This window comes from Lepidochelys kempii, chromosome 22, assembly GCF_965140285.1.
Source record: "Lepidochelys kempii isolate rLepKem1 chromosome 22, rLepKem1.hap1, whole genome shotgun sequence".
In the NCBI taxonomy this organism is placed as follows: Eukaryota; Metazoa; Chordata; order Testudines; family Cheloniidae; genus Lepidochelys; species Lepidochelys kempii.
This window is the reverse complement of record NC_136401.1, coordinates 22,752,035-22,777,379: the sequence shown is the minus strand read 5'-3', so window position 1 is coordinate 22,777,379 and position 25,345 is coordinate 22,752,035. Positions and strand designations below refer to the sequence as shown.

At 38.5% G+C, this 25,345-nt stretch overlaps 1 protein-coding gene across 3 annotated transcripts in view; it reads left to right on the top strand.

Annotated features, from left to right (window-relative positions):
• DDX6 (DEAD-box helicase 6) overlaps positions 1–25,345 on the top strand; it is a 27,592-nt gene extending 2,247 nt beyond the window's left edge. For 2 of the 3 annotated variants that reach the window (XM_078849926.1, XM_073320593.2), the window contains exons 2-14: positions 1,795–2,265; positions 4,322–4,385; positions 4,873–4,977; positions 6,329–6,458; positions 7,056–7,202; positions 7,706–7,804; positions 10,487–10,605; positions 11,048–11,176; positions 11,623–11,739; positions 13,175–13,238; positions 16,306–16,407; positions 17,796–17,975; positions 21,068–25,345. In XM_078849926.1, the coding sequence (XP_078706052.1) occupies positions 2,066–2,265; positions 4,322–4,385; positions 4,873–4,977; positions 6,329–6,458; positions 7,056–7,202; positions 7,706–7,804; positions 10,487–10,605; positions 11,048–11,176; positions 11,623–11,739; positions 13,175–13,238; positions 16,306–16,407; positions 17,796–17,971 (1,452 nt within the window). In that variant the 5' untranslated portion in view covers positions 1,795–2,065 and the 3' untranslated portion in view covers positions 17,972–17,975; positions 21,068–25,345. Of the gene's footprint in view, positions 1–1,794; positions 2,266–4,321; positions 4,386–4,872; positions 4,978–6,328; positions 6,459–7,055; positions 7,203–7,705; positions 7,805–10,486; positions 10,606–11,047; positions 11,177–11,622; positions 11,740–13,174; positions 13,239–14,187; positions 16,408–17,795; positions 17,976–21,067 lie in introns of those variants that run through there. The other variant, XM_073320594.1, reaches the window with a different exon arrangement.

The following is a 25,345-nucleotide window of genomic DNA, read 5'->3' as shown; positions in this document are numbered from 1 at the left end:
ACCATCTAAAATGACTGACTGACAGAGATTGGAAGAAAGTATTTTTTTAAGATTGCTTTGTGCAGTTGGCAGTACTTCATATACTAATTGTTTCCCTTCCATAGTAAGTCATTTGCTCTGTCTTTACTTTGAAACACAAATAAATAAATAAAGGAAAAGGGAATGTTTGAAAAAAAATAAAAACTTGATTGTAAAACCATAAAAGTTGGCAGAAATATTCAGAATCTGGTTGTAGTACCTGAAACTAGTTTTAACTGTTTTTAAAGTGATTAGATATTGGTGTCCCTTTAAGGAATGTTAATATTTGAATTCTCTGGGTGGATTTTACCTGGGTATGGGGAGGTATTTTATAAACAACATTTGTGTAAGAGTGCAGTAATCAACCAGTGCTGCCTTTGTTTTACATTTATTGTGTAAAATGCAGCTGCTTTGAGATAATGATACTTACTATATGTCAAGCCTGTAAATCCTTTTTTGAAACTGCTATTGATAGGCCTGTAGACTTTACTTGTTAGTAACAATTCTAGGGTTACTTCAAACAAATTAATCTTACAATTTTGTACTTTGGTTACTTTCTATGAAGAGTACAGGTCGTGTGTGTGTGTGTGTGTGTGTGTGTGTGTTTGATATCTTGTTAGCCAAACAGTCAGCTATAGTTACTTTTCCAATACTCCTGCCACTAACTTTAAATTTGTTCTGTATGTATCTGTTTTCTGAGAGCACCAGGCGGGTTTTCCAGTGACAAACTTATTTTGAACGTAACTCAAAGGGTGTTAGCTCAATTAAAAAATTAAGAGGGAAATCTCTAATGATACATTTGTATCTGAATTGCTATCTCTAATTAGAAAACTTAACCACTGTGAGCATTTTTTTTTTTGATTTGTGAATGTAATAAAACAGGAAGCTGTTTTGATTCACTGAGAGTGAAGGACTTGGTTTCGCTATTTGAAATTAAAGTTTTATTGTTCTTTAAATTGTAGTTTACCCGTTAAACCAGCTGTTAAAATAAACCTCTCCTTAAACAGAAATAGAATTTATTGCTTTCGGATTTCCAGTGTTTTTCTGATTACTTCAGATGATTTTCATCTTACTTATCATATTAGAAAGCCCACCCACACTCTCTCTCCCCTACTCCTCCAATTGAGATATTAAAGTAATTGCATAGTGTGCCCACCCCCAATTCTCCCTATAATTTAGATAATTTTTTCACTTCAAGGTCCAAGAGACACAGGCAAGGTTTTCATCTCAAGGCCAAAAGACCAAAAACATCAAGATACTTGATCACGGCCTTGGATAGGCCAAGAGACTACTTACACTTGATCTTAGCTCATAGAGAGCCGAGATAACAGTCCTATTCTTCATCTCCTGTCCTTAATTCATGTGCACCATTGCTTTGTGGTGGTAAACAGCTGCTGTGTTCTGCCCCTTGGCTGCACTTCAAGCTTGGGTGAAATAATCTCTATGACTCATACCTATGTTCCTGGGGTGTAGTTAATATTTGTAAAGCATTTCATCACATAAAAGATGTCAAGAGTGCACATTTTCACAGAGTTCCACATGATGCCATAAAACGATAGTTGTGTATTCAGTTTTAAGTAGGGAAGTTAACTTTTGGTTTATTCGTGACACTTGATCTTCTGGGTGCCTTTGTTTAAAGTACTGAGGATTTGGATGCTTGTTCAGGTGATGCTTCAGTTAAAGTATCAAAATAGTTTGTAATGATCATAGTAATGTGATATATTTTTACACCCTAAATCCATGTATTAATTGTTTTTTTTTCTGCATCTTTTTCAGACTGAAGTGAGTGAATTCAGATATAATTCAACTTTGTTAGAGGGCTTTTTTAAAAAAAAAAAAAAAAGTTGTTCCACGGTGCATCAGAGCAAGTTACTACTTTACTGTTGAGTGACTTACAGGTGCTTGCCTGCATTGCAATAAAGGACTCATATATTGAGCAAGACTTATTTATCTCTTCATTTTGGAGAGTCTAATAAACTGTTATTACAGTTTCTGTACTGACTTTCAAAGTTTTGAAGTCTAAAAAGACATCTTTACAAATAAAAACATGAGCACGGCCAGAACAGAGAACCCTGTTATAATGGGTCTATCCAGTCAGAATGGGCAGCTGAGAGGCCCTGTAAAACCAAGTGGGGGCCCAGGAGGTGGGGGGACACAGACTCAACAACAGATGAATCAGCTGAAAAACACCAACACAATCAATAATGGCACTCAACAGCAAGCACAGAGTATGACCACCGCTATTAAGTAAGTATTTGCATAAATGTTAAGCAGCATCTGAAACACTTGTTTGAGCTACCAGGCGTTGGAGAGAATTTAAGATTCTTGTGTTGATATTTAAGTTTTATGTCCTATTGTTACTTTAAAATTCAGTGTAGGCTGTCAAATGAGGAATATGAAGTACTGATAATTGAGAAAATAAATGTGAAATTAATAGACTTTCTCTGACAGATCCTGGTTATTTATCAGTTGTGAGAATTAATAGTTAAGGCATTTTGTCAAGTTGTATACTATTGAAAAGCAAAGGTTGATGGCCTATCTTAATTCCTTTTCTTCTTTTCTTGATAGCTCTTCCCCAGAAACGTATTCTCATCCTGATCCCTTGTTCAGGATTGATGCTGGGGTGAGGGGAAGATGTGGAGTCTATTGTAGTTTAATATGAATGTGTATGATTATAGGTTTTAATACAGGTGGCAAGTTGTGACATAATGGACCTTAAAGTTACTTTGTTCAGAGAACTGTCTTGTGTCCCTGTCCCCCACGCCACTCATATATACACACACACATAGGTCAATTACATGACATTTAGTAGATATTTTTCATTAAATGCTAGAACTAGAGCTAAATATTTTAAAACTGGGAATGCCAGTTTTTCATTGACCTTAAACCACTCATTTTCTTTCCTGATTGATTTGCAAAACATGATTTAAAAAATGTCTGATCCCCCAGTTTAACACTTTTTTTATACCAGTACAGGTTTGAATAAAGTGTACCTGGAACAAGTGCAACACTAAACCCCTCCCCCATTCCCCCTTCCCAATTTAGGAATTTCTGAAAATGCATTATAAAATGTGGATTTGGGAGTTGGAAATTGGAGTAAAGAACTGTTCCAGATCCAGTTTCAAGTTTTGGTCTGTATAAGAACTAGAGACTTGTGTATGGATAATTATTTTTCTTCCGTAGTGCATGAATGAAAATTATAAACATCTTTATGCTTTTAACTGCTTTAGTAATTTTGAAGAAACTGCCTGCCAGATGAAGAGAATGCAATTCACAAAAGTGGTCCAACATATAGTTTTGGTTTAAATAGTAAAAAATCTTTTGAGTTGCTGATAATCAGCTCACCATGTCCTGTTAGCCCATCAGCTGGGGATGGGAAGAGAACTTTTTCTCCTTTCCCCCCCCTCATGGTTTAGCATTGTGCAAATTAGATAAATAAATTATGGGTTCTTAATGTCTTTCAAGACATTAGATATGAGCACTTGACGCTGTTTGGAGCAGATACAGGTTATGATGGACCAGTACTGTGTTGTCATAGGATTATAAGAACTGTCATATCTTTTTCCAAAGATATGGTTGGCTAATATTAAGGAAACTAACCTTTTCCATTATGACAGGTTTCAGAGTAGCAGCTGTGTTAGTCTATATTCGCAAAAAGAAAAGGAGTACTTGTGGCACCTTAGAGACTAACCAATTTATTTGAGCATAAGCTTTCGTGAGCTACAGCTCCCTTCATCGAATGAAGTCAGCTGTAGCTCACGAAAGCTTATGCTCAAATAAATTTGTTAGTCTCTAAGGTGCCACAAGTACTCCTTTTCTTTTCCAGTATGTTACTTGTCATGTTTGGCTCTGAAATAGTGAGGGGAACTTGATGAGGTGAACAGTTGTTGATCATATTTGCTAATGGTTATAAGAGCGAGTAGATAATCTGTGCTTGAGAGACTCTTCTCTTAAAATTGTCTAAGATAAGAGCAGCATTTCTGGGTGACATAATTATGCCAGGTTCTTTGGTGCATTTACTACATTGCACCATTTAAGTGGATGCTGTTTAGAGGGAAGTATAATGCTCTGGGTTTGGGACTTGAATTCAGGGACTTCTGAGTTCTAATTCTTGTTTTGCCATGGTGGTCCTTGCCTTGGGTAAACAGTTTAATCTCTGTACTTCAGTTTCCACATTTGTAAAACTGGGGAAATAATTACCTCACAGGCATGTTGAGGTTTTGTTAGTTTGTGCAAAGTACTAATTGTTACTAAAATAGAATAGAATTATTTAGGGTTATTAACTAGTGCTTTCACATTGCAGACCTGGTGATGACTGGAAGAAGACTTTAAAACTCCCTCCAAAAGATCTGAGAATCAAAACTTCGGTAAGGATGTTTTAAAGGTCACTACAAGCAATGGGTTGTGAGTGTGAGATAAATTGCAGTGACAGTGTGCTAGCAGTGAGAAAATTCATTTGATCTGTTTTTAAAACTTAATTAAAAGGAGATAGTAATATACATTCGTAGAGATACTTGACAAATATGTTGAAACTCAGGATATATTTTTACTTTAAGAATACTACAGGATGAAGTCTATTAGTGCTTTTGCTTCAAAACGGATATGTTTTAAGTGTGTATGCAGATTACTTTGCTTGGTTCCCCAGTAACCAATACTACCTAATTATCCATGGTTGCACTACACAGATTTTTGTGAACTACTGTATGATGATGGAGGGTGGGAAAGGGCTTGTTACTGCATTTTGCCTTGTCTTTGTCCTGGTTTTATAATCTGTGTAAATTAATTCAGTCAGACCAATTTATGGGGATAATTTGTATGAACTGGTGTTACCGTTCTACTTTCTTAATTGCTCAGGATGTGACCTCCACAAAAGGAAATGAGTTTGAAGATTACTGTCTGAAACGGGAGTTGCTGATGGGAATTTTTGAAATGGGCTGGGAAAAGCCATCTCCTATTCAGGTTAGTACAGAACAGATTCTTTGTGCCACATGCGGATTGTTTCATCTTAGATATCTCCTAGTCAGTTATTGAAAGCTTTTGGGCATACTTGAGGTTTTGACACTAAGGCTTTGACCGTATAATTTCTGAAAAACTTACTTCATACCAAACTAAAAAATACCTAGTAACATAGAAATTTGGCTTTTTTACTTTTTGAAGGCTTGACATATGATTCTGTTTATCGTAGAGAGGTTAGGGGGTTGTAGGCCCCAATTTGCGAAGATGCTTCAAATGTGTAAGTAGTCCTGTGGACATCAACAATCTTTGTTCTTTTTTTATGGACAAACTTAATAGCTCTGAGTTGATCTGAGCACCACAGAGGTAGTCATCACAAAAAATCTCTGTAGAATCTTACCGCAGTTCATCTCACCCCTTAGTGCTGTGCCAGTCTAATCGCAAACCTCTCAGCAGAGGTGGGGCAAAAGGTGACTGAGATGTACTTCGATGGAAGCTAGTACAACCCCCCATAAAGTCCTCTCACTCTCTTGTTCTGATGTTTCTCTTGTTTTGTGATCTGCAAATTATTTTTAGTGGGTGGGGTGTGTGTGTGTGGTGGCTTTTTAACTGAGCACTGGAGAAGAATTAAAGTACACACAACTAGTCCATTTCACTTCATCAGTGGAGAATATGATACAAGGCATTCTGAACACTTATCTTAACTTGGGCTCTGTTATCTCTGTTACTTTGTCTAAGTGTTAAAGAATGGTTTTATACTTTTTACTGAACGGCAGAAAGAAAAATACTTCTAGTCTTTGAGTCTGGAGCTGGCTCCATAAAGGATGTCTTAAATTTCAAAAGCTAATAAGCCCTCTGTTTTCATGATGTAATGGTAAAATATATATATGATCTTGAAGTCACACAGGCAGTTTTCCCTACTACTTTTCCTGGCCTAATCGGTGTCTGGAATGGGGGTTATGGTGGAGAGCCTTTCTCTCCCCATGGTATAGTTTGAGAGCACCTCTCCCCCATCTCCTTTGTTGTACTTAATATGTATGTACTCTGCATATTAGAATCATTCCTGTGGTAGCTAGTCCATTCACTCTGCCTATGACCAGGCTAGAGTAGTAGGGCATTGATAAATGGGATACTGGGAGCAGTTTTCTCACAAGTGGGATGCTGAAATGCTCTTTCTTGATCACTTTGTTGTCTTTGTGATGAGGTTGGTGTACTTTCATGTATAGGTCTTGTAACTCAGTGTTGCACTGGAAAATTCTCCTGTCCCTTATCAGGGTCAGTGTTAAACAGGGCCTATTTTTTTAAAGTTGTAGTTGAGGTTATTTTACTGTTGCATTGCCCTGTGCTTGCTTTTCAGGAGGAGAGTATTCCCATTGCTTTATCTGGTAGGGATATTTTGGCTAGAGCTAAAAATGGAACGGGCAAGAGCGGAGCCTACCTCATTCCCTTACTTGAACGGCTAGACTTAAAGAAGGACAATATACAAGGTGAGTTGAAGACAGGTTTACATAAAGCTCCATCTAGGAACTAACATGAGTAGCCCGGTTGCTGCACACCAGTATTGGCGGGATGGGACATTAGAAGATTGTAGGTATCAGTGTAGCTTGATGGCCTGCAGATTTATACCTAAAATTGGTGGCTGAATTTTTCAAAGCAACCTGGGGATTTGGACGCACTTTCAATTAAAATTAATCCCCAAGACTGCTTTGAAAATCTCAGCTATTACAGATTTCTCATCATCCTTGCTTATATGCCCTGAAAAAGAAGTGTGGCGTACAGGTGGCTGGGGGTATAAGTTGTGTCTGGCACTATTTAATCCTACACAAGGAATGCCAGTTAACTTACAGTGCTTCAACACAGTGGTATTTCCTTGTCATGAAGAATACCCATGTCGTTTCCATGACGAGTCATTAACGGGTTTAAGAAGGTTTATGAAAATTCTTAAAGTTTACTCATTATAGAGTTTGAGTACACGTGTTCATAAGGATGTCATTCTTTAGTGCCTTTTTGAACTGGGAGGAAGGCAGTATTAAAAGATAAAATGCATCCTTTGTGCTGAGGATTTTGTGCATCTTCTCTTTCAGCAATGGTGATCGTTCCCACTCGAGAACTAGCATTGCAGGTCAGTCAGATCTGTATCCAGGTTAGCAAACACATGGGAGGTGCCAAAGTGATGGCAACAACAGGAGGAACCAATCTGCGTGATGACATAATGAGGCTTGATGATACAGGTAAGGACACTTCCCAGTTAAGGTTGCTGCTCCTTAGTGGCTTGCACAGTACTGCAAAACACAGCATTAAAATATCTCCCTTTCAGCTACTGTTATACTAGCATTGGCCTTTTATGAGCCAGGATGAGGTTTTATGCATCCCTTCTATATTCATCTCTAAGGACTGGTCTGTGCAAGCGTCTAGTTTGCAGGAAACTGGGGTGTGAATATGTCATGTGCCAACTGTCCAGGTGGACACTACTTCAGTGCACTGTAAGTTCTGTAGTGCACTTCGATCTATACCGCTTTGAAACCGGAATACCTCCGAGCATACTACATAACTTATAGCATGTGAGAACGGGGTCCACGTAGATGATTAGTGTATGTCAGGCTACCTTGAGGTAGATTTTACACCCCAATTTTCCACAAACTGTTGGTACAAACAGGCCCTTAAAGTTGATTTAATGTAATTGTCGTATCCAAGCAAAAATTCACCCTAATGTGTATTCTTATAAAATTTACAGTGCATGTGGTGATAGCTACCCCTGGAAGAATTTTGGATCTCATCAAGAAAGGAGTAGCAAAAGTTGAACATGTCCAGATGATAGTATTGGATGAGGCAAGTCGCTGTCTTAAATATCTTTCAATGTTTCGCAGATCATTAACAGGAAGTTAAAACAATGACACATCTCGGCAGGCCTGCTCATTGAGCATTGCTGGCCAGTAAAATTTTCAGACTTTCTGTTGATGACATAAAGCTGAGATTGATCCATTTCTGCATTCTTTTCGGGGTGGGGAAGTAGCCTGTGGGGAAGAGTTTTCAGGATGTACTTGTCTCAGAGACTGTTAAAAGCAAACTGATAGGGAAAGTTTGCTTTCCCCTTACTTTGTTAACCTAACGCTCAGTGGTCCTACAATCTCTCTTCTGAAATGGGTAGCTCTTACTCTTCCATTTAAAAAGACTGTTTGTTGTAATACAAACCTTTCAGTATAAATTGATATACAAAGATCCAGTAGATTCATAGATTCCAAGGTGTCTGACCTCCTGTACAACATATGCCATAGAACTTCCCCAAAATAATTCCTAGAGCGTATCTTTTTTAAAAACATCTGATCTTGATTTAAAAAATCCACCACGACCTTTGGTAAACTGTTCAAATGGCTAATTATTCTCACCATTAAAAAAATATATGCATAATTTCCAGTCTGAATTTGTCTATCTTCAGCTTCTAGCCATTGGATCATGTTCTGGCGTTTTCTGCTAGATTGAAGAGTGTGTTACTAAATATTTGTTCTCCAGTAGAGTAAAAGCAACGTTCCTTCTAGCTTCTCTTGAAACAACTGAATCTGAGTCGGAGGCTGGGAGAGTGGGGATGTGAGAAATAGTTTGCTACATCCAATAGACATTGGGTTCGTACTGGATAATTGGCTGAACTTGATGTCCTAGTGTGATGCTGTGGCCAAAAAGGCTAATGCTATCCTTGGATACATAAACAGGGGAATCTTGAGTAGAAGTAGAGATTATTTTCTTTGTTTGGCACTGGTGTGGCTGCTGCTGGAAAAGTTTGTCCTGTTCTGGGGTCTCCAGTTCAAGAAAGATGTTGAAAACTTGGAGAGGGTTCAGAGAAGAGCCATGAGAATTATTAAAGGGTTAGAAAACCTGCCTTATGATGATAGACTCAAGGAGCTTAATCTGTTTTACTTACAAATAGCTGACTGCGAAGAGTTGCAAAGAGATCTCACAAAATTGGGTGACCGGGCAATAAAACGGCAGATGGACGTAATAACGTCGAATTTCGAAGTAATGCACATTGGGAAAACGTAATCCCAACTATACAGACAAAATATGGTCTAAATTAGCTGTTACCACTCAAGAAAGCGACCTTGGAGTTATTGTGGAGATATCTCTGAAAACATCTACCCAATTTACAGTGGCAGTCAAAAAACCTGGCAATGTTAAGACCCATTAGGAAGGGGATAGATAATAAAAGATAAAAATCATAATGTCAGTATATACATTTGATGGTACGCCCACACCTTGTATACTGCATGCAGTTCTGGTTGTTCCATCTCAAAAAAGATACATTAGAATTGGAATAGATGCAGAGAAGGGCAACAAAAATTATTAGGAGTGTGGAACAGCTTCTGTATGAGAAGATAGTAAGACTGGGACTGATCACTTTAGAAAAGAGATGACTGGGGGGGGAATGTGATAGAGCTCTGTAAAATCATGAATGGTGTGGAGAAGGGGAATAGGACAACATTATTTACCCGAAGGGTAATGTGTAACACAAGATCAAACTCCTAGACAGCATGTTTAAAACAAAAAGTAGTATTTCACACCGTCAACCTGTGTAACTTGTTGCTGTGGGATGTTGTGAAGGCCAAAAGTATAACTGGATTCAGAAAGGAATTAAATAAGTTCATGGGGGGGGGGAGATAAGTCTATCAGTGGCTGTTAGACAAGATCCTCAAGGTCACAACCCTGTGCTCCATGTGTCCCTAGACCTCCCAACTGTGTGAAGCTGGGACTGGACAATAGGGTTGAAATTGCCCTCTGAAGTATCTGGTACTGGCTGCTGCCAGACAGACAGACAATACTAAGCTAGATAGATCAGTCATCTGACCTAGTATGGCTGCTCTTCTGTTAAGGTGGGGAATTGATCAGTCTGTAAGTATGTACATGGGGAACAAATATTAAATAATGGTCTCTTCATTCTAGCTGAGAGAGGTAACATGATCCAGTGGATGGAAGCTGAAGCAAGTCCGATTCAGATTAGGAATATGGTGTACGTTTTAAACATTGAGCAATTAACCATTGGAACAATTTACCAAGGGTGCTGGTAGATTCTCTATCACTGACCATTTTTAAATCAAGATCAGATGTTTTCTGAAAGATATATAGAATCTAGGAATTATTTTGTGTAAGTTCTATGACCTGAGTTGCGGTCTGACTAGATGATCACAAGGGTCCCTTCTGGCTTTAGAATCTATCAATTCCAGTTAAGGAATGGGAAATCTCTTCTACTCTTCCTTCCTCAGTCTGGTATGGCTCTTAAATTGGAAGAGTTGGAAGTGAGGCAGCATAAATTGCATTTCTCTGTATCTCTGCAGTCGAAGTAAAGCTTTTTCCTAGTAGGTAAATAAAGCTGTCCATGAAGCAGTATACTCCAAAGCAAGCTTTCTACCTTACAAGTTGAGGAGAACATTAGTTATATTTCATGTTCTTCTAACTTAACATTAATAAAAAAAATCCAGAATTTGCAGGACTGGTATATATATTTTTTTCTTCTCATCACAGGCAGATAAATTGCTATCTCAGGATTTTGTTCAAATAATGGAGGACATTATTCTTACGCTACCTAAAAACAGGCAGATTTTGCTCTACTCAGCCACTTTCCCACTTAGTGTACAGAAGTTCATGGTAAGTGGCCTCTTGATGTCCGTTTGGGTATGGAGTGCATGGATGTCTGGAGACTTTGCCCTCATGCACATAAGTAAATGTGCATCATGTAAACAGGGTGGTGGTGGTTTTTTTTTTTTCTTGATGTGATTTATGCATGGGTATTCTAAGTTGCATTCTGGATTTAGTTTTGTATCCTAAAAAAACATTAAATGGGAATATTAAATAAACATCCATTGTACATAGCCAGTATTAATAAGAAAAAACTATCTGTGCAACTGCAGTCTTGGGATGCACACTCCTGTTTGGCTTTATCTGTCAGGGTTGTGCTAGCATAACTGTTGACAGGTGATGCATCTCAAATGGTAGGATAGTAGGTTAGGTAAGAAAATACTTAATTTTTGTGAGTAGACAGGCATGTCTTTTCTACCTTAATTTAATTTGAAATGCCTCTTTATTTCAGAATTCCCATTTGCAGAAACCCTATGAGATTAACTTGATGGAGGAATTGACCTTGAAGGGAGTTACCCAGTACTATGCCTATGTAACTGAGCGGCAGAAAGTACACTGCCTCAATACGCTATTCTCCAGGGTAAGTATATTACTGGACAGTGTGATGCAACTAGAACACCAGTCTGAACCACTTCATTTATCCTTCAGAACATAACTAATGGCAAAGATATGCATCCTAGCAAGAAAGGAGATTTTTCTTAACCTAGTGTTTTTATTGTTTAAAAAATGGCTTTCTTTAAATGAACAGTGATATCTTGGACTATTTACTTTGATGCTATAGCTTTGAAATTTGAAGCCCAGGATCTTTTCTGAAAATGCATATTCTCTTGCTGTACTATTAAACTGCAGTCCTCTCGATAGGAGAACTGTCATTATCTTCTCTTTGCAGCCAGAAGAGTGAGTGACTTCTTATAGCTGGAATCCCGGATACATGTTTTGCAGTTCTGAAAGGGATGCATTCTCCTCAGATTTCAAAGCTTTGTAAGTAAAATGCTGCTGCTGTTTAACGCCTCTCTCTCTGTTCAGCTCCAGATTAACCAGTCAATCATTTTCTGCAACTCCTCACAACGGGTTGAACTGCTAGCCAAGAAGATCTCCCAGCTGGGCTATTCCTGCTTCTATATCCATGCTAAAATGAGGCAGGTGAGTGTGAAGCTATACCAGTTAGTATGAAAGCAACTGATAAAAACTTAATACAGGTGTGAATTAGAATTGTAATATTTAGTCCTTCAAGAACTGTAACTCAGAAGTGTTTGTACTGCTTAATTAAAGAAATTGTGATCCTATTTCTTAGCACAGCAACTCAGTCACATGATCAAAAGCACCTTAATTAAAACCAGTTTTGATACACATTTCATGTCTTACATTTTAGTTGTCTTATGTGATTCCATTGATATGTTTCACAATTTTAGGTCAGTTCTCATCATGGGTTAGCACCAGACTTCAATACTGATCTTGTCTCCGCAAACTAGCAAACATTGGTGGTAGGCTCAGATGCCGTTTGTAACCAAATTTCATTTTAAAACCTTTTGATTCGCATTTGTTTTTTATAAATGGATGTTAGAACTTTTCAGCTGCTACTCACTGGTAAGACGACTAATCCAAATACTCCCCAGGCGGAAAACAAACTTTAATGTGTTTTCTGGCTGCTCTCAATATTGACTGTTCATTGATGTCTGAATAAAAAGTTGTTTTTTTAGTGGCACAAATCAGACTTCCAACTAGCTGATCTTCACAGCACAATGCAGTGCATATTTGTTTATGCATCTCAGGCGTATCATTTATTTAAACTGGTTGATTAAGATTGATACTGCTTGAATTTTTTCAGTGCTGCCAAGATGGGGCCATGGTTATTGATATGTAAAAATACATACACTACAAATAAAATGAGTAGTGAGTGAAGACTTGAGTTAGCAGAAAGAGACTGACTTGTCGTGCATGGATTTATAACATAAATTACGAATAGATCTCTAAGCAATAAAGTAAATTGAATATTTTTACTCAACAAATAACACAATGTCTTGAAAAAGACTTGATAGTCAAAATATCTGGAATGAAAATAAGTAACTTTTTAAATTTTAGATTTTCTTTAGGACAGCTGTAATCCAAGTGTACTACTAGGAGACCTGATTTCTAATCCCAGTTGATTTATTGTGACTTCTGGCAAATCACTTAATTTGTCTGCTTCAGGCCTTCTCTAAATAAAATTTTGTGTAGCTTTTCAGTACAGAAGCTGATGTAGTTAAATTCATACAAGCCCTTTGGATAGACGCTCTTCAGTTAGAGCACTTTAAATTTGTGTACTTTAAGAGGCACTCTTAAACAGATTGTCCATCCACGGGAATTGCTTCAGTTTCTGACTAGTTTAAATATCTATACCCAAAAGTTGTACCAAAAGCCTCTTTTGTTGAAGCACTTTGTAAAATGGATGAAAGCACAAGAAGTGCTCAGTATTATTCTTAAAGAGTGTGTTCAGTTTTCATTTTTCCAGTGTTTATTCCAGCTCATGGGGGAGAGAAGTAGTAGGACCCATGTTTCAATTTGTAAAAGCTGCTGCTATTTTTTTCTGCTTTCCCAGGAACACCGTAATCGTGTGTTCCACGATTTCCGAAATGGCTTATGCCGGAATCTTGTTTGCACTGGTAAGTGTTTCCTTTCTTTAATCCTTTTTCAGTTTTAGTAGCAAACACAGATCATTTGACTCTACAGGTTGCAACTGGAACCAGACTATAGATGCAATCAGTTCACCTGCTTTTTATCATAATGAAGAAAACTATACTAACCTTCGGTGATCAGAATCTTTCAAGACTATAAGAAATGTCAGGCTGGAAAGGACCTTGAGGGGTCATGTAGTCCAGCCCCTGAGTGCTGAGTCAGGACCAAGTAAACCTAGACCATCTGACAGGTGTTTCTCAAGCCTTCTCAAAACCTTCAATGAACGGAATGCCAGAGTCTGTTCCCAGAGCTTAACTTCCCTTATAGTTAGAACGTTTTTCCTGATCCCTAACCTAAATCTCCCTTGCTGCAGATTAAGCCTATTACTACTTGTCCTGCCTTCAGTGGATGTGGGGAACAGTTGATCACTGTCCTCTTTATAACAGCCTTTAACATAGTTCAAGACAGTTGTTAAGTCCTCACTCAGTCTTCTTTTATCAAGACTAAACACATTTAGTTGTTTTAACCTTTCCTTAAAGGTCAGTTTTTCTAAACCTTTCATCACTTTTGTTGCTGTTGTGTGGACTCTGTTCAGTTTGTCCACATCACAGTTTGTCTCTCCTAAAGTTTGGTCTCCAGAATTGGACACTGGTCTCCAGCTGTGGCCTCACCAGTGCCAAGCAGAGCAGGACAGTTGCCTCCTATGTCTTAATATGGGGCTCCCCGTTAACACACTCCAGATTAGCCTTTTTCACAGCCTTTTTCACAACTGCATTGACTCATTCAATTTGTGATCCACTATAACTCCCAGATTATCTTCAGCAGTACTACCACCTACCCAGTTATTCCCTATTTTGTCGTTATGTATTTGATATTTCTTTCCTAAATGTACTACTTCACATTTATCTTTATTGAATTGACTCTTTTTGATTTCAGACCAATTCTCCCATTTGTCAAGATCATGTTGAATTCTAATCCTGTTCTCCAGAGTGCTTGCAACCCCTCCAAGCTTGACGTCCTCTGCAAATTTTATGTTTACTCTCCTTGCCATTACCCAAATTTTTAATGAAACTATTGAACAGTACCGGGCCTAGGACTGACCCCCCGTTGGGATCCCACTAGATTGTCCAAGTTTGACAGTGAACCGTTGAACTACTCTTTGAGTACAATCTTTCAGCCAGTTGTGCACGCCCTCATAGTAATTCAATTTAGACCATGTTTCCTTAATCTGTTTATGAGAATCATGTGGAATTGTATCAAAAGCATTATTAAAATCAAGGCCAGTAATCCAGACAAAGAATTAAATTTGACATGATTTGTTGACCAATCCATGCTGGCTATTTCTTATAACACTGTTTTATTCTCCTAGGTGCTTAGTTTAACAAATTATTAAACAATCAATTTGTATCTCTGTTATGTAACATTACTGTTTAAATGTTACAGTAAGATTGTGCAAGAACGCCTAAGGTGAGATTTCAGGCATATATATGCAGACTAGGGCTAAATAAGGACAAAAGGCAAATGTTAAATTCTCCTGCCCTCCTCCCCCAACACTGACTTGGAATGTTTTTGAGGCATTCATTATTTGCATATTATCGTGAACCATGTAGCATCCTTCCTGTTATGCTGAGTTTTATTCATGTCCCACCTAAACGATTGTATAAGAGTAATTTATAAAACTGCCCTTTAATTAGTCTTGCATTTGACACATGGACTGCTTTTAAGACATACTTCTTTATATAGGATAATTTTAGAAGCAGCTGAAATATAACAGAAAAAACTGTTTTCCACTGAATGCAGCCGATGAAGTGAGCTGTAGCTCACAAAAGCTTATGCTCAAATAAATTGGTTAGTCTCTAAGGTGCCACTAGTACTCCTTTTCTTTTTGTGAATACAGACTAACACGGCTGCTACTCTGAAACCAGAAAAAACTTGTTTAACCTTTTTAATAACTAGCATCTTCCTTTGGGGCCTCTTACTTTATCTGTTACATAGTCTGGCCAAGCTCCTAGTGTCCTGCAGAGCATCCCCATATGTTGTAGGTAGCAGTCATTACCTTACTTCATCATAAATTGGTGTTTAGTTTTTGAAAGGATAACAACTACCAGAGTGCATGAGTCATGACTAACTTAAAGTAATTTCTACATAGAGAGGTATAGCTTACTTTTGCACATTATTGTGTCAACTATTGAGGATCAAACTTGCCTATGAATCCTCCTTGTAATTTAGCCTTTGCCACAACCTTAGTATTTTTAACATTTATACAAGTAAAATATTAATTAGTTGAAAAAGTATGTAGGTACTCTATCTGCACTAATTTTGTTCTGTTACATTTTTGTGGGGGGTTTTAGATAACAAAATTAAGGTAAATTGCTGATTTCTTATTTTGAAAAAAAGTTTTTAAAGTGTTCTGTTTTAATCTCACACTTAGAGAACTGTGTGAAACTGCAGTCCTGCCTTCATTCAGCCTGTTGTCAGGATTCCACACTGCAGTAGTTGCTGACGAGTGGCGTTGCTGACTTCATCAATTCAGTACCTGATTGGAAGCTTGTATTCTAAGAATAGTAACCTCTCCAAAATGCATCAGAAGAAAGGCAAAATAGTTAAATTAGCTGGAAAACAAGTTGTATAAGCCTTTAGAGACTCAATTGAAAATGGTGTATTTTCCCTTTAAGGGAAAAGGGTGTTGTGAAATGGATGCTCAGACGTAGGCAAAATGTTAGAGGAGTTGTTCCTCATATGAAGGATCCTCAATACCAAGTCTGGAAAGCTCGTGTCTTGATGGTTCTTCACAATGTTATCCAGGCCCAAAATGGGTGAGGGGAAGATTTTTGAACAAAACTTAAATACAAAATAAGCAGCTCTCACAGGAGAGATTCACCATTCAGTTTCTTAAATATACTAACCATGTTTTAAGGGTATTTTATCATGCTCAAGTAACCTCTCCATCCTAGGTAGCCTTTTCCCCTAGCTCCTGTTGTACCCTCCCATTCCAGCTAGTGTAGTGGTTTTTGGTGAAATAAAATCCATTAATTAAATGGAATTATGTTTCAGATCTGTTTACCCGAGGTATTGATATCCAAGCTGTGAATGTGGTGATAAACTTTGATTTTCCAAAGCTGGCAGAGACGTATCTCCATCGTATTGGCAGATCAGGTGAGGGAAGGGAAGTGTTCTTCAGGAAAGCTGTGCAAATAAATAAGTATAATTTGCTACTGCTCAGATTTACTTCTGCTTTTTATTCTGAAGTATTGTGGGTATCTCTCAAATGGCTTGAAGCGAGTTGGTGGGTTGTTTAATTTAATTAAAATGGCCTGTACAAAGATAAACTTCATTCCTTTTTCACCAAGGAAAAGCTGTGTAAAGACCTTCTCTTTTAAGGTGTGTTGTAACATTATACAAAACAGGATTAAATGGTTAGGTTATTGAAATTGGCCCAAATATCTGTTAATTTTTAAATATTTTAATCAAAATATACTTTCAGCCTCCTAAGACAGGTTCCTTCTGTTGGCAATCTAAGAAAACTACTCAAATAGCTGTGTGCATGTGCATTTTAAACACACGCTTTTCTGCGGGGAGGGAGAGAGAAGATTTTTGTTGATACTTGGGGTCATTAACAATAAGACATTACAATTAATGTCTTGACACATGTATGTGTATGTAAATCTTAATACAGGATCAACAATAGCAATATATTGTAAATTAACATTTCCGTTTTTTCAAAATAGTTCAAACACAACCATAACTTAGTATAATAGTTATACAGACATACCAACTTTTTTGTTTTTTTGAGGAGAAGCTGAATGTTTTTGGGGATTGTGGTGTGAAGGAAGTTTCAAGAGAATAGAAAGAAAGGAAAGTCAAGGGGGGAGAGGAAGGATGATGTAGTTCAGTTATTAACCGCTGGTAAACACACATTTGTAACACACACTTGTAACCATGACACTTTTTTCTTCTGTGTATACTCCAAAAATTTTTGTCAGATGTCTGAATGTCAGTGGATTGAAACTTAAAATTATTCATTCCTAGCTAGCAAAGGCACATCAGAGAGGACTCAATCTGTAAAGTATGAATTCAGTTGTGTTTGAGTTATCAGGGTGAGGGAGAATAAAAAACACTGAATTTTGCGTGCTTGCCCCACCCCCCTTTTTTTTTTTTTAAACAAAAACCTCTGCACACAATTATTGGCTTAACTTTTCAATAAAATTTTGTCATTGGGCAGACATCAGACAGGATAATAGCCTGAAAGGAGACTGTTCAGAAATCTGTAGAGTTTAATTGGTGTATTTTAATATGGTTCTTCTCCTTTGAGGAGCAGAAATGTCACTTTTTTCTTTTCTGAAGCAATACTAAAAAATACAGCAATAAATGGGGATGTGAAACTTGAAATAGCTACAGTACTGATGTGCTTGAGGGTTTGGATTGGTCAGTCTTGTTTGAAACTACCTTTTTATTACTGCATGATCACGTGTAAGCTGGTCATGTGACAACCTACAGACTTGTGTGATAAAACTGTTACTACTTTAGCCTTTCTTTTTGTGAAGGTCGCTTTGGTCACCTGGGCCTGGCCATCAACTTGATCACCTATGATGATCGATTCAACCTGAAAAGTATTGAGGAGCAGTTGGGAACTGAAATTAAACCCATCCCAAGCAACATTGACAAGAGCCTGTATGTGGCAGAATACCATACTGAACCTGTAGATGATGAGAAACCTTAACCATGTGCGTATATGATTGCTCAGAAAGCCACTGAACTGAAGGCTGGGTGCGTGGCAGTGGGGAAAGAAATTGAGGCAGATAGAATAAGTTGATTGTATGGATCACTTCACTTCACTTTTCTTACCTTTCCTTCCCCTTTGATTTGTCCATTCCACTCTGCATGGTGAGCTGCACTAAATAAGGAGGTAGCCTTCAGACTAGCTGTTTTGATCTAATCCAGTATCTGAACTCTATCATTCTCCTGCATACCCTCTTGTTCAGTAATGTTGTGCCAAAATGCATGAATAGGTGTTGTGAACTCAATGGATAAACTAATTAATGAATGGGCATAGCATGCTTACGATTTATTAATGTATGAAGCAGCCTTTTCCTCACTTGAGTTGCTGACTTTTGTGTGTGTTTTTGAGATAAGATAAGAGTTTATTGCCTGGCCACAAGAAACTCTGAGAAGGGAAGAGACAATAAACGTGGCTCTCTGCTGAATTTTGGACTCTTATCCTCATTGATTTATTAGTATTGGTAACACCCAGAGGCCCTGATCAAGACACCATTGTATTAGGCTTTGTACAGGCCACTTCTTTTTTTTTTTTTTTTTTTTAATTTCAGAATTTTGAATGGAGGTGCAGACCCCTTTGGAAATCTTAGATCTAGTCTGCAAACCCCCAGGTGTCTGTGGACTACAGGTTGAAAACCACTGGTATAGGCAATACAGTAAGAGAGTCTCTGCTCCAAAGAGCTAACAAGGGAGTGGGACACAAGGGATGAGGGGATGAAAGTAAATACACCTGATTGCATAGACTAGCTATTGCAGAAAATGTATGGGTCTTGATTTCAGTTTCTTTTTAGAAACTGGCTCTTCCCAACTGAAAGAGCTGCTATTGGTTAACTGTCTTCTCACAAGCATTACAGCAGAGGTGGGTGATGGGGGAGCTGGTAATGGCCTTATAGATCAATTTGGGGAGGCTGTTGCATGCATGAGGTTCAGCAAGAAAGAAAGTGCAGAAATGGCTGTGGGAGAATCTGAGAAACAAGTGGATGAGGCTAGCATTACTGGAGTGGAGAAAGTTGAAAGGCAGATGCAATAAGGCTATTTAAATGAGTAGGGAGGGGCAGAGTTGTGAAGGGCCTTGAGTGTGAGGACAAAATTTTAACTTTGTATGAAATGGAGTACTAACACAAGGGCTCAAAGGGAGTGTGATGGGTAAGAAAAATGTCTGAGTAGCTGTTTTGAATGGATTTGTGAGGGGCAATGGGTGTATTAATTAGGGGTGTAAAAGGTTAACCGGTAAGAATTAGACTTACTGTTAACCGACCTTAACCGTTAACCTGGTGGCCCCGTGCCAGCTGGAGGAACCCCAGCACTGAGCTGGTGGGAAGGACCTCCACCATGCTGGCAAGGCCCCTGGCACTGGCTGGGCCGGAGCAACCTTGGTTAAGTTATATAATTTAAATAGTTAAACCGGTTCACTTTTTTAACTGATATTTACATTGCTAGTATTAATGAGGTCAAATAGGAGGAGGTTAGAGTAGGCAAGATGGAAAAGGAGGGCCTGAACTAGAGTTTTAGCAACGTTATGAATGAAGAAATGGAAGGACTTGGATGTTGTCTGGGATGTATTAGGCAAGGGAGAGAGAGATGCCAAAGATGATCCTTGGGTTATGGAGTAATAGGAATATAGGAAGGATGGGCTGATGTCTGCAATGAGAAAGTGGGGAGTGCGGAGGAAAGATGCATTCTGTTAGGGAAACAGTAAGCCAAGCATTTCACCTATTGAAATGAACAGATTCAGACATCCAGGAGCCTACAGTCTTTCCCATTTCCTGATCTGTTGGAGATGCAGTATTTGCTTTTGTAGGCTCCTTGAAGGAGAGAGAAGCTGTGTATGTTAAGGATGGTTTATTTCTGTAATTCACTTTGGTTGCCACTAGAGGTCTCTCTGAAATGGCTTTAAAAAAAAAAAATCCAAAACGCTAGTCTCACTTCCCAGCACCACAGAGTGGGAGTCTCCTGCTTCTGCTTCAGCCTACCCAGCAAAAATGTTTGCAGTTGATGAGGTAAATCCCTCATGTTTGTTGTTTGGAATTGTAGTGCTAGTTAACGTACCCTGAGGTTATAATTTAGCAACATAGACCTTCAGAGACTGTGGATACTTGATTCCACCACCTCAGTCATTGTACTATGTTTCCTATAGATGATAAAAAAGAGAGTCAATTCTTTTGTTTCTGGAAGCAGGAACCAAAACATTGATCAGGAATTTTAATGGATCTCTGAAACAATGCATAATCTGTTTGTTCTAGAAAGAGCTGCACCCTGAAACTAGATATAGGAGGAGACTATTTAACTTCATTAAACTACGCCAAGGAAAAATTAACCATTTGTTTCCTCACTGGAAATATTGAAGGGGAAACTAATAATTCTAATCAAGCCAGGCTAACTTGTACCCACTGTGTGGCTGGCAGAGCAGACTCCTTTTTGAAGGAAAAAGTTGGTGGCTAATGGTAATATTGTAACTTAGAGATTTAGCATACAGGAATTGGTTAATTTTAGAATGCCTTCAGAAGAGAGTGTGGTGCTAGCATACCTCGTAGAGCTGCCATTGAGAGCCACTGACTGCGGAAAGTGTGTGTTGTGGGTAGTCTGAGGCATGGAAGTGTAGCCTGCACTTGTGATTTGGGTGCTTGAGATACAGGAGGCTTTCAGAGTTGTAAATAAATTATTCTGAAATCTTTGATTAAAGAGCTTAGCCACTTAACCAAACGATGGCTTCCTATTTTTTTAAAGGAAAGTTCCTTTTTTCCATGCATTCATCTTTTGGGCTGTTCCCTTTCCATCACCCAGTATGAGTGGCAGCTTTCTGTTTTGTTACTTTATTCGACACTTAGGTTTGCTATAAAAGCAGTCATCAACATATATGCTATAGCCTTTCATTTAGTAGGGAATGTTCGGCTTGTATAACTTTCAAGCAAAGTGAACAGAACTTCAGTTAGCTTTAAAAGCTGCTAAATCATAAAACTGAATTACTTTTCTGTATTTTCTTCCTAGCTTTTTTAAAACAATTTTAGAGAAAACTAACTGCAGGATCTTTGGTTTTTAGGCTTTGATTACAAACACCAGAAGCTGAAGCCCCTTGATCCAGATCTGTGACACATCGTTTCTTTGGGGATATCCTTCTCTTTTTGGGTTTTTCGTCTTCTTTTCATTTTGGAACTATGAAGACTAAAGAGCTCAGACATATTTTCTTTTCTTTTTAAATTTGGCAACAAGGAAGAAAGAAGATAAAAGAAGGAATACTTTTGTTTTTTCACTTGTTTGCACTGTGTGCTGATTGAACATTAGTTGCACTAAACTGCTGGTTTTAAAAATTTTTCTTTTGGGGGGGGGGCGCAGGGGCAGCGGCAGCAAGGGAAGAAGAGAAACCCTGAAAAGAGAAGAAACTTGATGAACAGAAGTTTGTCTGCAATTTCAAATTCTCCAACAGCTGACTGAGTGCATTTCAACTTCTCCCTGGTTACTCATCCGTTTTTAAGCTAAACAGCTTGTTACTTATTCGTGCAAAGTGCCTTATGCTATGAGACCATTCAGAATATCACCTTTCAGATACAGCCCGTGGAATCAACAGCTTTTTTTCTTTCCAGGTCAAAAGTTCCCAACCCGTCTCTTGCCCTCCCCCCACAATAGTCAAGCCCAGGGTTGCGAGATGAAACTATCAGTAATGTAACACTTTTTTTGTTTAACTTTTTGTTAAATTGGAGGAGTTGATATGCAACTGCAGTTCACCCACACTGTAAATACATGTATTTAAAACAAAAACCGCTAAAAATCTGGGCTGATTAGGTGCAACATCATAGCTCTAGAAGGAAAGAGCAGCCTATCATCTTTTGCAGGAGCCATATGAAAAGCTCGTATGCTCTAGCAGAACACTAAAGACTGGTTTCCATAAGTCTCCATTAGTAGTTATAGCACTTGATATGTAGACTTATTTCAGAACCGTGGCCCTCTTTCCTCTGGCACAGTGTCCCATTGAAAATTGGATGTGTATACTTGTATAAACTTGTAAATACGTTTTTTCTGTTTTGGGTTCATATATAACTTTTTTTTTTTAATGAAAGTTGCTGGGGCTAAAGGGATTAGACTGATTATGGGAGCAGCTAAAGGTGAGAGGGGCTCAGTTTTCTGCAACACTAAACATCTGAAAAGTGCTCTGACCGCTATGAAGAGCAGGCCTAGACAAGTGTCCCTTGTCAGGGTGGGTTTGCTCTGGTGCTTGCAATATTGTCTTGTGCCACTCTTTTTGGAAAAGATTACTTGTTGGGTTGGAAAAGCCTCAAACACTATAGCTTAACTTGTTTGAGGTACTCTTTGATTTCCTTCTTAAAATTCCAGGAACTTTACAAGCTCTGAGGGCAAAGACCTGTGTTCCACCTTGGCATGAGGGAAATCCAGTAGCTATTAGTGTAGCTGAGCAGAACATTGGTGTGAATTTGGGTTTAAAAGAAACAATACAAAACCAACTTACATACATAAACTGACAGTTCTGGAGCTTTCTTGGGTGTTTCACCTCCTGCAGCATTGTGCATACTCTGCCCAGAACAACCTTTATATAGATTTGAGCAGGAAAAAGCAAATCCTTTAACTTGTTAACTTTGAAGGCACAGAAAGCTGCTTGCCATCTTCTGTTTTTTGGCATGAACTGCTGTCTGTCATTCTGCGTTGTATATTACTGGAGAATGCTTTATGGTCAAGTAGTGTTGCTTTAAATTGTGCCCCTCCCAACATGCTTGATGTTTGGCCTGATCTACAGGCAAAAGGAGTGAGACAAATCAAAACCAGTAAACTTTTTTTTTTAATTTCCTTTTGGCCTGTTCAACTACAGTTTGTCAGGAGGCACCTGGATGAAAGCAATCCCTTTTGGTCAGTTGTACTTTGCATATACCGATGCTGTACTCACACTGCTTGTTTACCTGAATATGGATATGGGAATTAATAATTTCTCTCCATTTTGACTATAAAAAGTGAAATTGCTTTTTGTTGGGTTTTTTTGGGGGGGTGGGGGGGCCAGATTTATCCATCCAACTCCTTGAGGATCAGAAATAGAGCCAGGTGCCTCCTGGTGACAACTTTCAAGGTGAAAAGTGTGGGGGTTTTTTTTTTCCCCCTAATCTACAGTGACTCTGTAATAACTGTAGCAAAAGCTGCACTAAAGTACAAACTCGAGCTTGGTCACAGGCACTCTGTGAGCCACTTATTAAGTTGGTAGGTACCAAATGTAAACAAGTAGTTTTGGGGTGCTTTTTAGCGGAGGGAGGGAGTTTGTGGGTGGTAAATTTTGACCAAAAGTAAAATCTTGCTCTTGTACTGCAGCCAGTGTATGATTTTTTTTCTTTCAGTGAGACAGAAGAGGGATCATTTTAGTGAAACAAATATAAAAAGAAAAGTGTAAATAAAAATTATCTTATGACAGAGCATGCACATGCAACGAGAAAAGGATAGCCGTGCTGAGAGTCAAAAGTGCATGCTCTGCCTGGATTTGTGGTAGGTTAGCCTGGTGCCATGTTCTGATGGTCCCTCTTGAAGCACAGAATTTTTAAATTGAAAGTATTAAAGTCTGCCTCTGAGGATTGGCACTTACCTAGACTATCAGGGGCACCATTTTTAGGTGGCTTTCTCTAGAGGAAGGAAGCAGTCTGATTCTGGTGCTAATAGGCTATCTCTAAAATGTATATGAACTTGCAAAAGGAAAGATGCTCCAAATGACTAGGCAAATCCTAGTCTTTATTTCTCCCTCATGAAGGAGTGTGTAAAACTTGACCGTCAGGTTTCTTCTGGCTTCTTATTTTTACAGACTACTTGCCAACATTTCCATGTATTCATTATTTCAGAGCAAATACCTGCTTTTAATAATCCCCAGGTCAAACATTTGTTCTGTGATCAAGTTCTTAATGGGATATTGAGAATTTTACATGCTTTTCCATATTTTTTTCCCCCAAGAAGGCAAAAAAATACATTAACCTATAAATCTGATATTAGATTCTGTATCTTAAATCCCACAAGTGGAAGGAGGTGGTAGTGAAATGGGGGCACAAGTCTGTAGCCAGTTGAATTGTGACTAAAAATCTAGACTGGCTTTTCAAAGTGTGTTGTACAAATGCACTGCTGTAGCTGGAGGGTTTCGCCAAGGGGAGGGGGGGTGGGTTGGTCTTAAATATTTTCATTTCCAGAATGAGATGGGAGCATCTTTCCTTTGCCTTCTGCTTTGTGTCTTTATATGGAGCAGGATGAGAACATGAAAGCTTGACACAAAGACCTTACATATGTTGGCATCAAATCATCTCATTCTGACTAACTTTGTTCTTTATTTTAGTGTTGGGGAGGGTGTCTGCACCAAGGATTTAGAAATGTTTCAGATGGTCGTATTCCATCAGTGACTGACATAATGCTGCCATGAAGAGACCATCATTCAGCCTTTGTGTTAAAAGCGCTGTTCTAGTTAGTTTTTTTACAAACATATGAACTTCTGTCTCTTAATGCTAGGAGTCTGATTCTATTGGTGTACTATCCATTGCCGGCAATGGACTTGATAATGCTGCCAGTGCCAAGGAGCTTATTGGTTCATGGGAACAGAGTGAACTCTGGTCTCAGGGACTAGAATAGTGTTGCTGCCACGGCAAAAGTTTGGTAAAATTAGTCCAAGCCAAGAACATTTGGATGCCATGACCGTTTTAGTCCAATTTTAAACCAAGACTTCTCTTTACAACAAATACATGGTCTCTGGAGTGAAAAGTATGTCAGACCGATGAAAAATCGGTACATGAGTAGGGTAGTATGCCTTGTAGCTTTGCTCCCGTCACTGTTCTGCAGCTTAAAGTGTTCCCCTATTTGAAGCATTGTTAAATTCTTGTGTAGACAGAAATGGGGATGGGAGTGGGGAGGGATAGGGTATACTAAGATACAGGCTTGCTGTATTTTAACCATTAATTGTGGGGAAGGGGTGTCTGGAGAAAAATAGTCACTGTTCCCTTTATTGAAACAAACTGGAACTTATTTAAAATAAAAGTTTTTTGTTTGCAATTCAAATAAGTTTATAATCCATTGGTCCCCTGTTAAAAGGGCTGTGTTCCACTGATAAGTGAACAGGGTGGACTAGAACTTGGAACATTCAAGGGAGGGAGGGGAAAAATTGGCTTTTTGTTTAATTGGCAAACTGTCCAGTGGAGCTGAGTTTTCCTTGGGAATGTGTATATCTGTATGTACATGCGTGTGATGGAAGGCTGTGACTATGTGAAAATCTTCACTGAGTTCAGAGTACAGAAAAGATGAATGGTAAAATCCTGATTTTGTTGATTAAGCTCAATAAATGCTCACTGGAACTCCA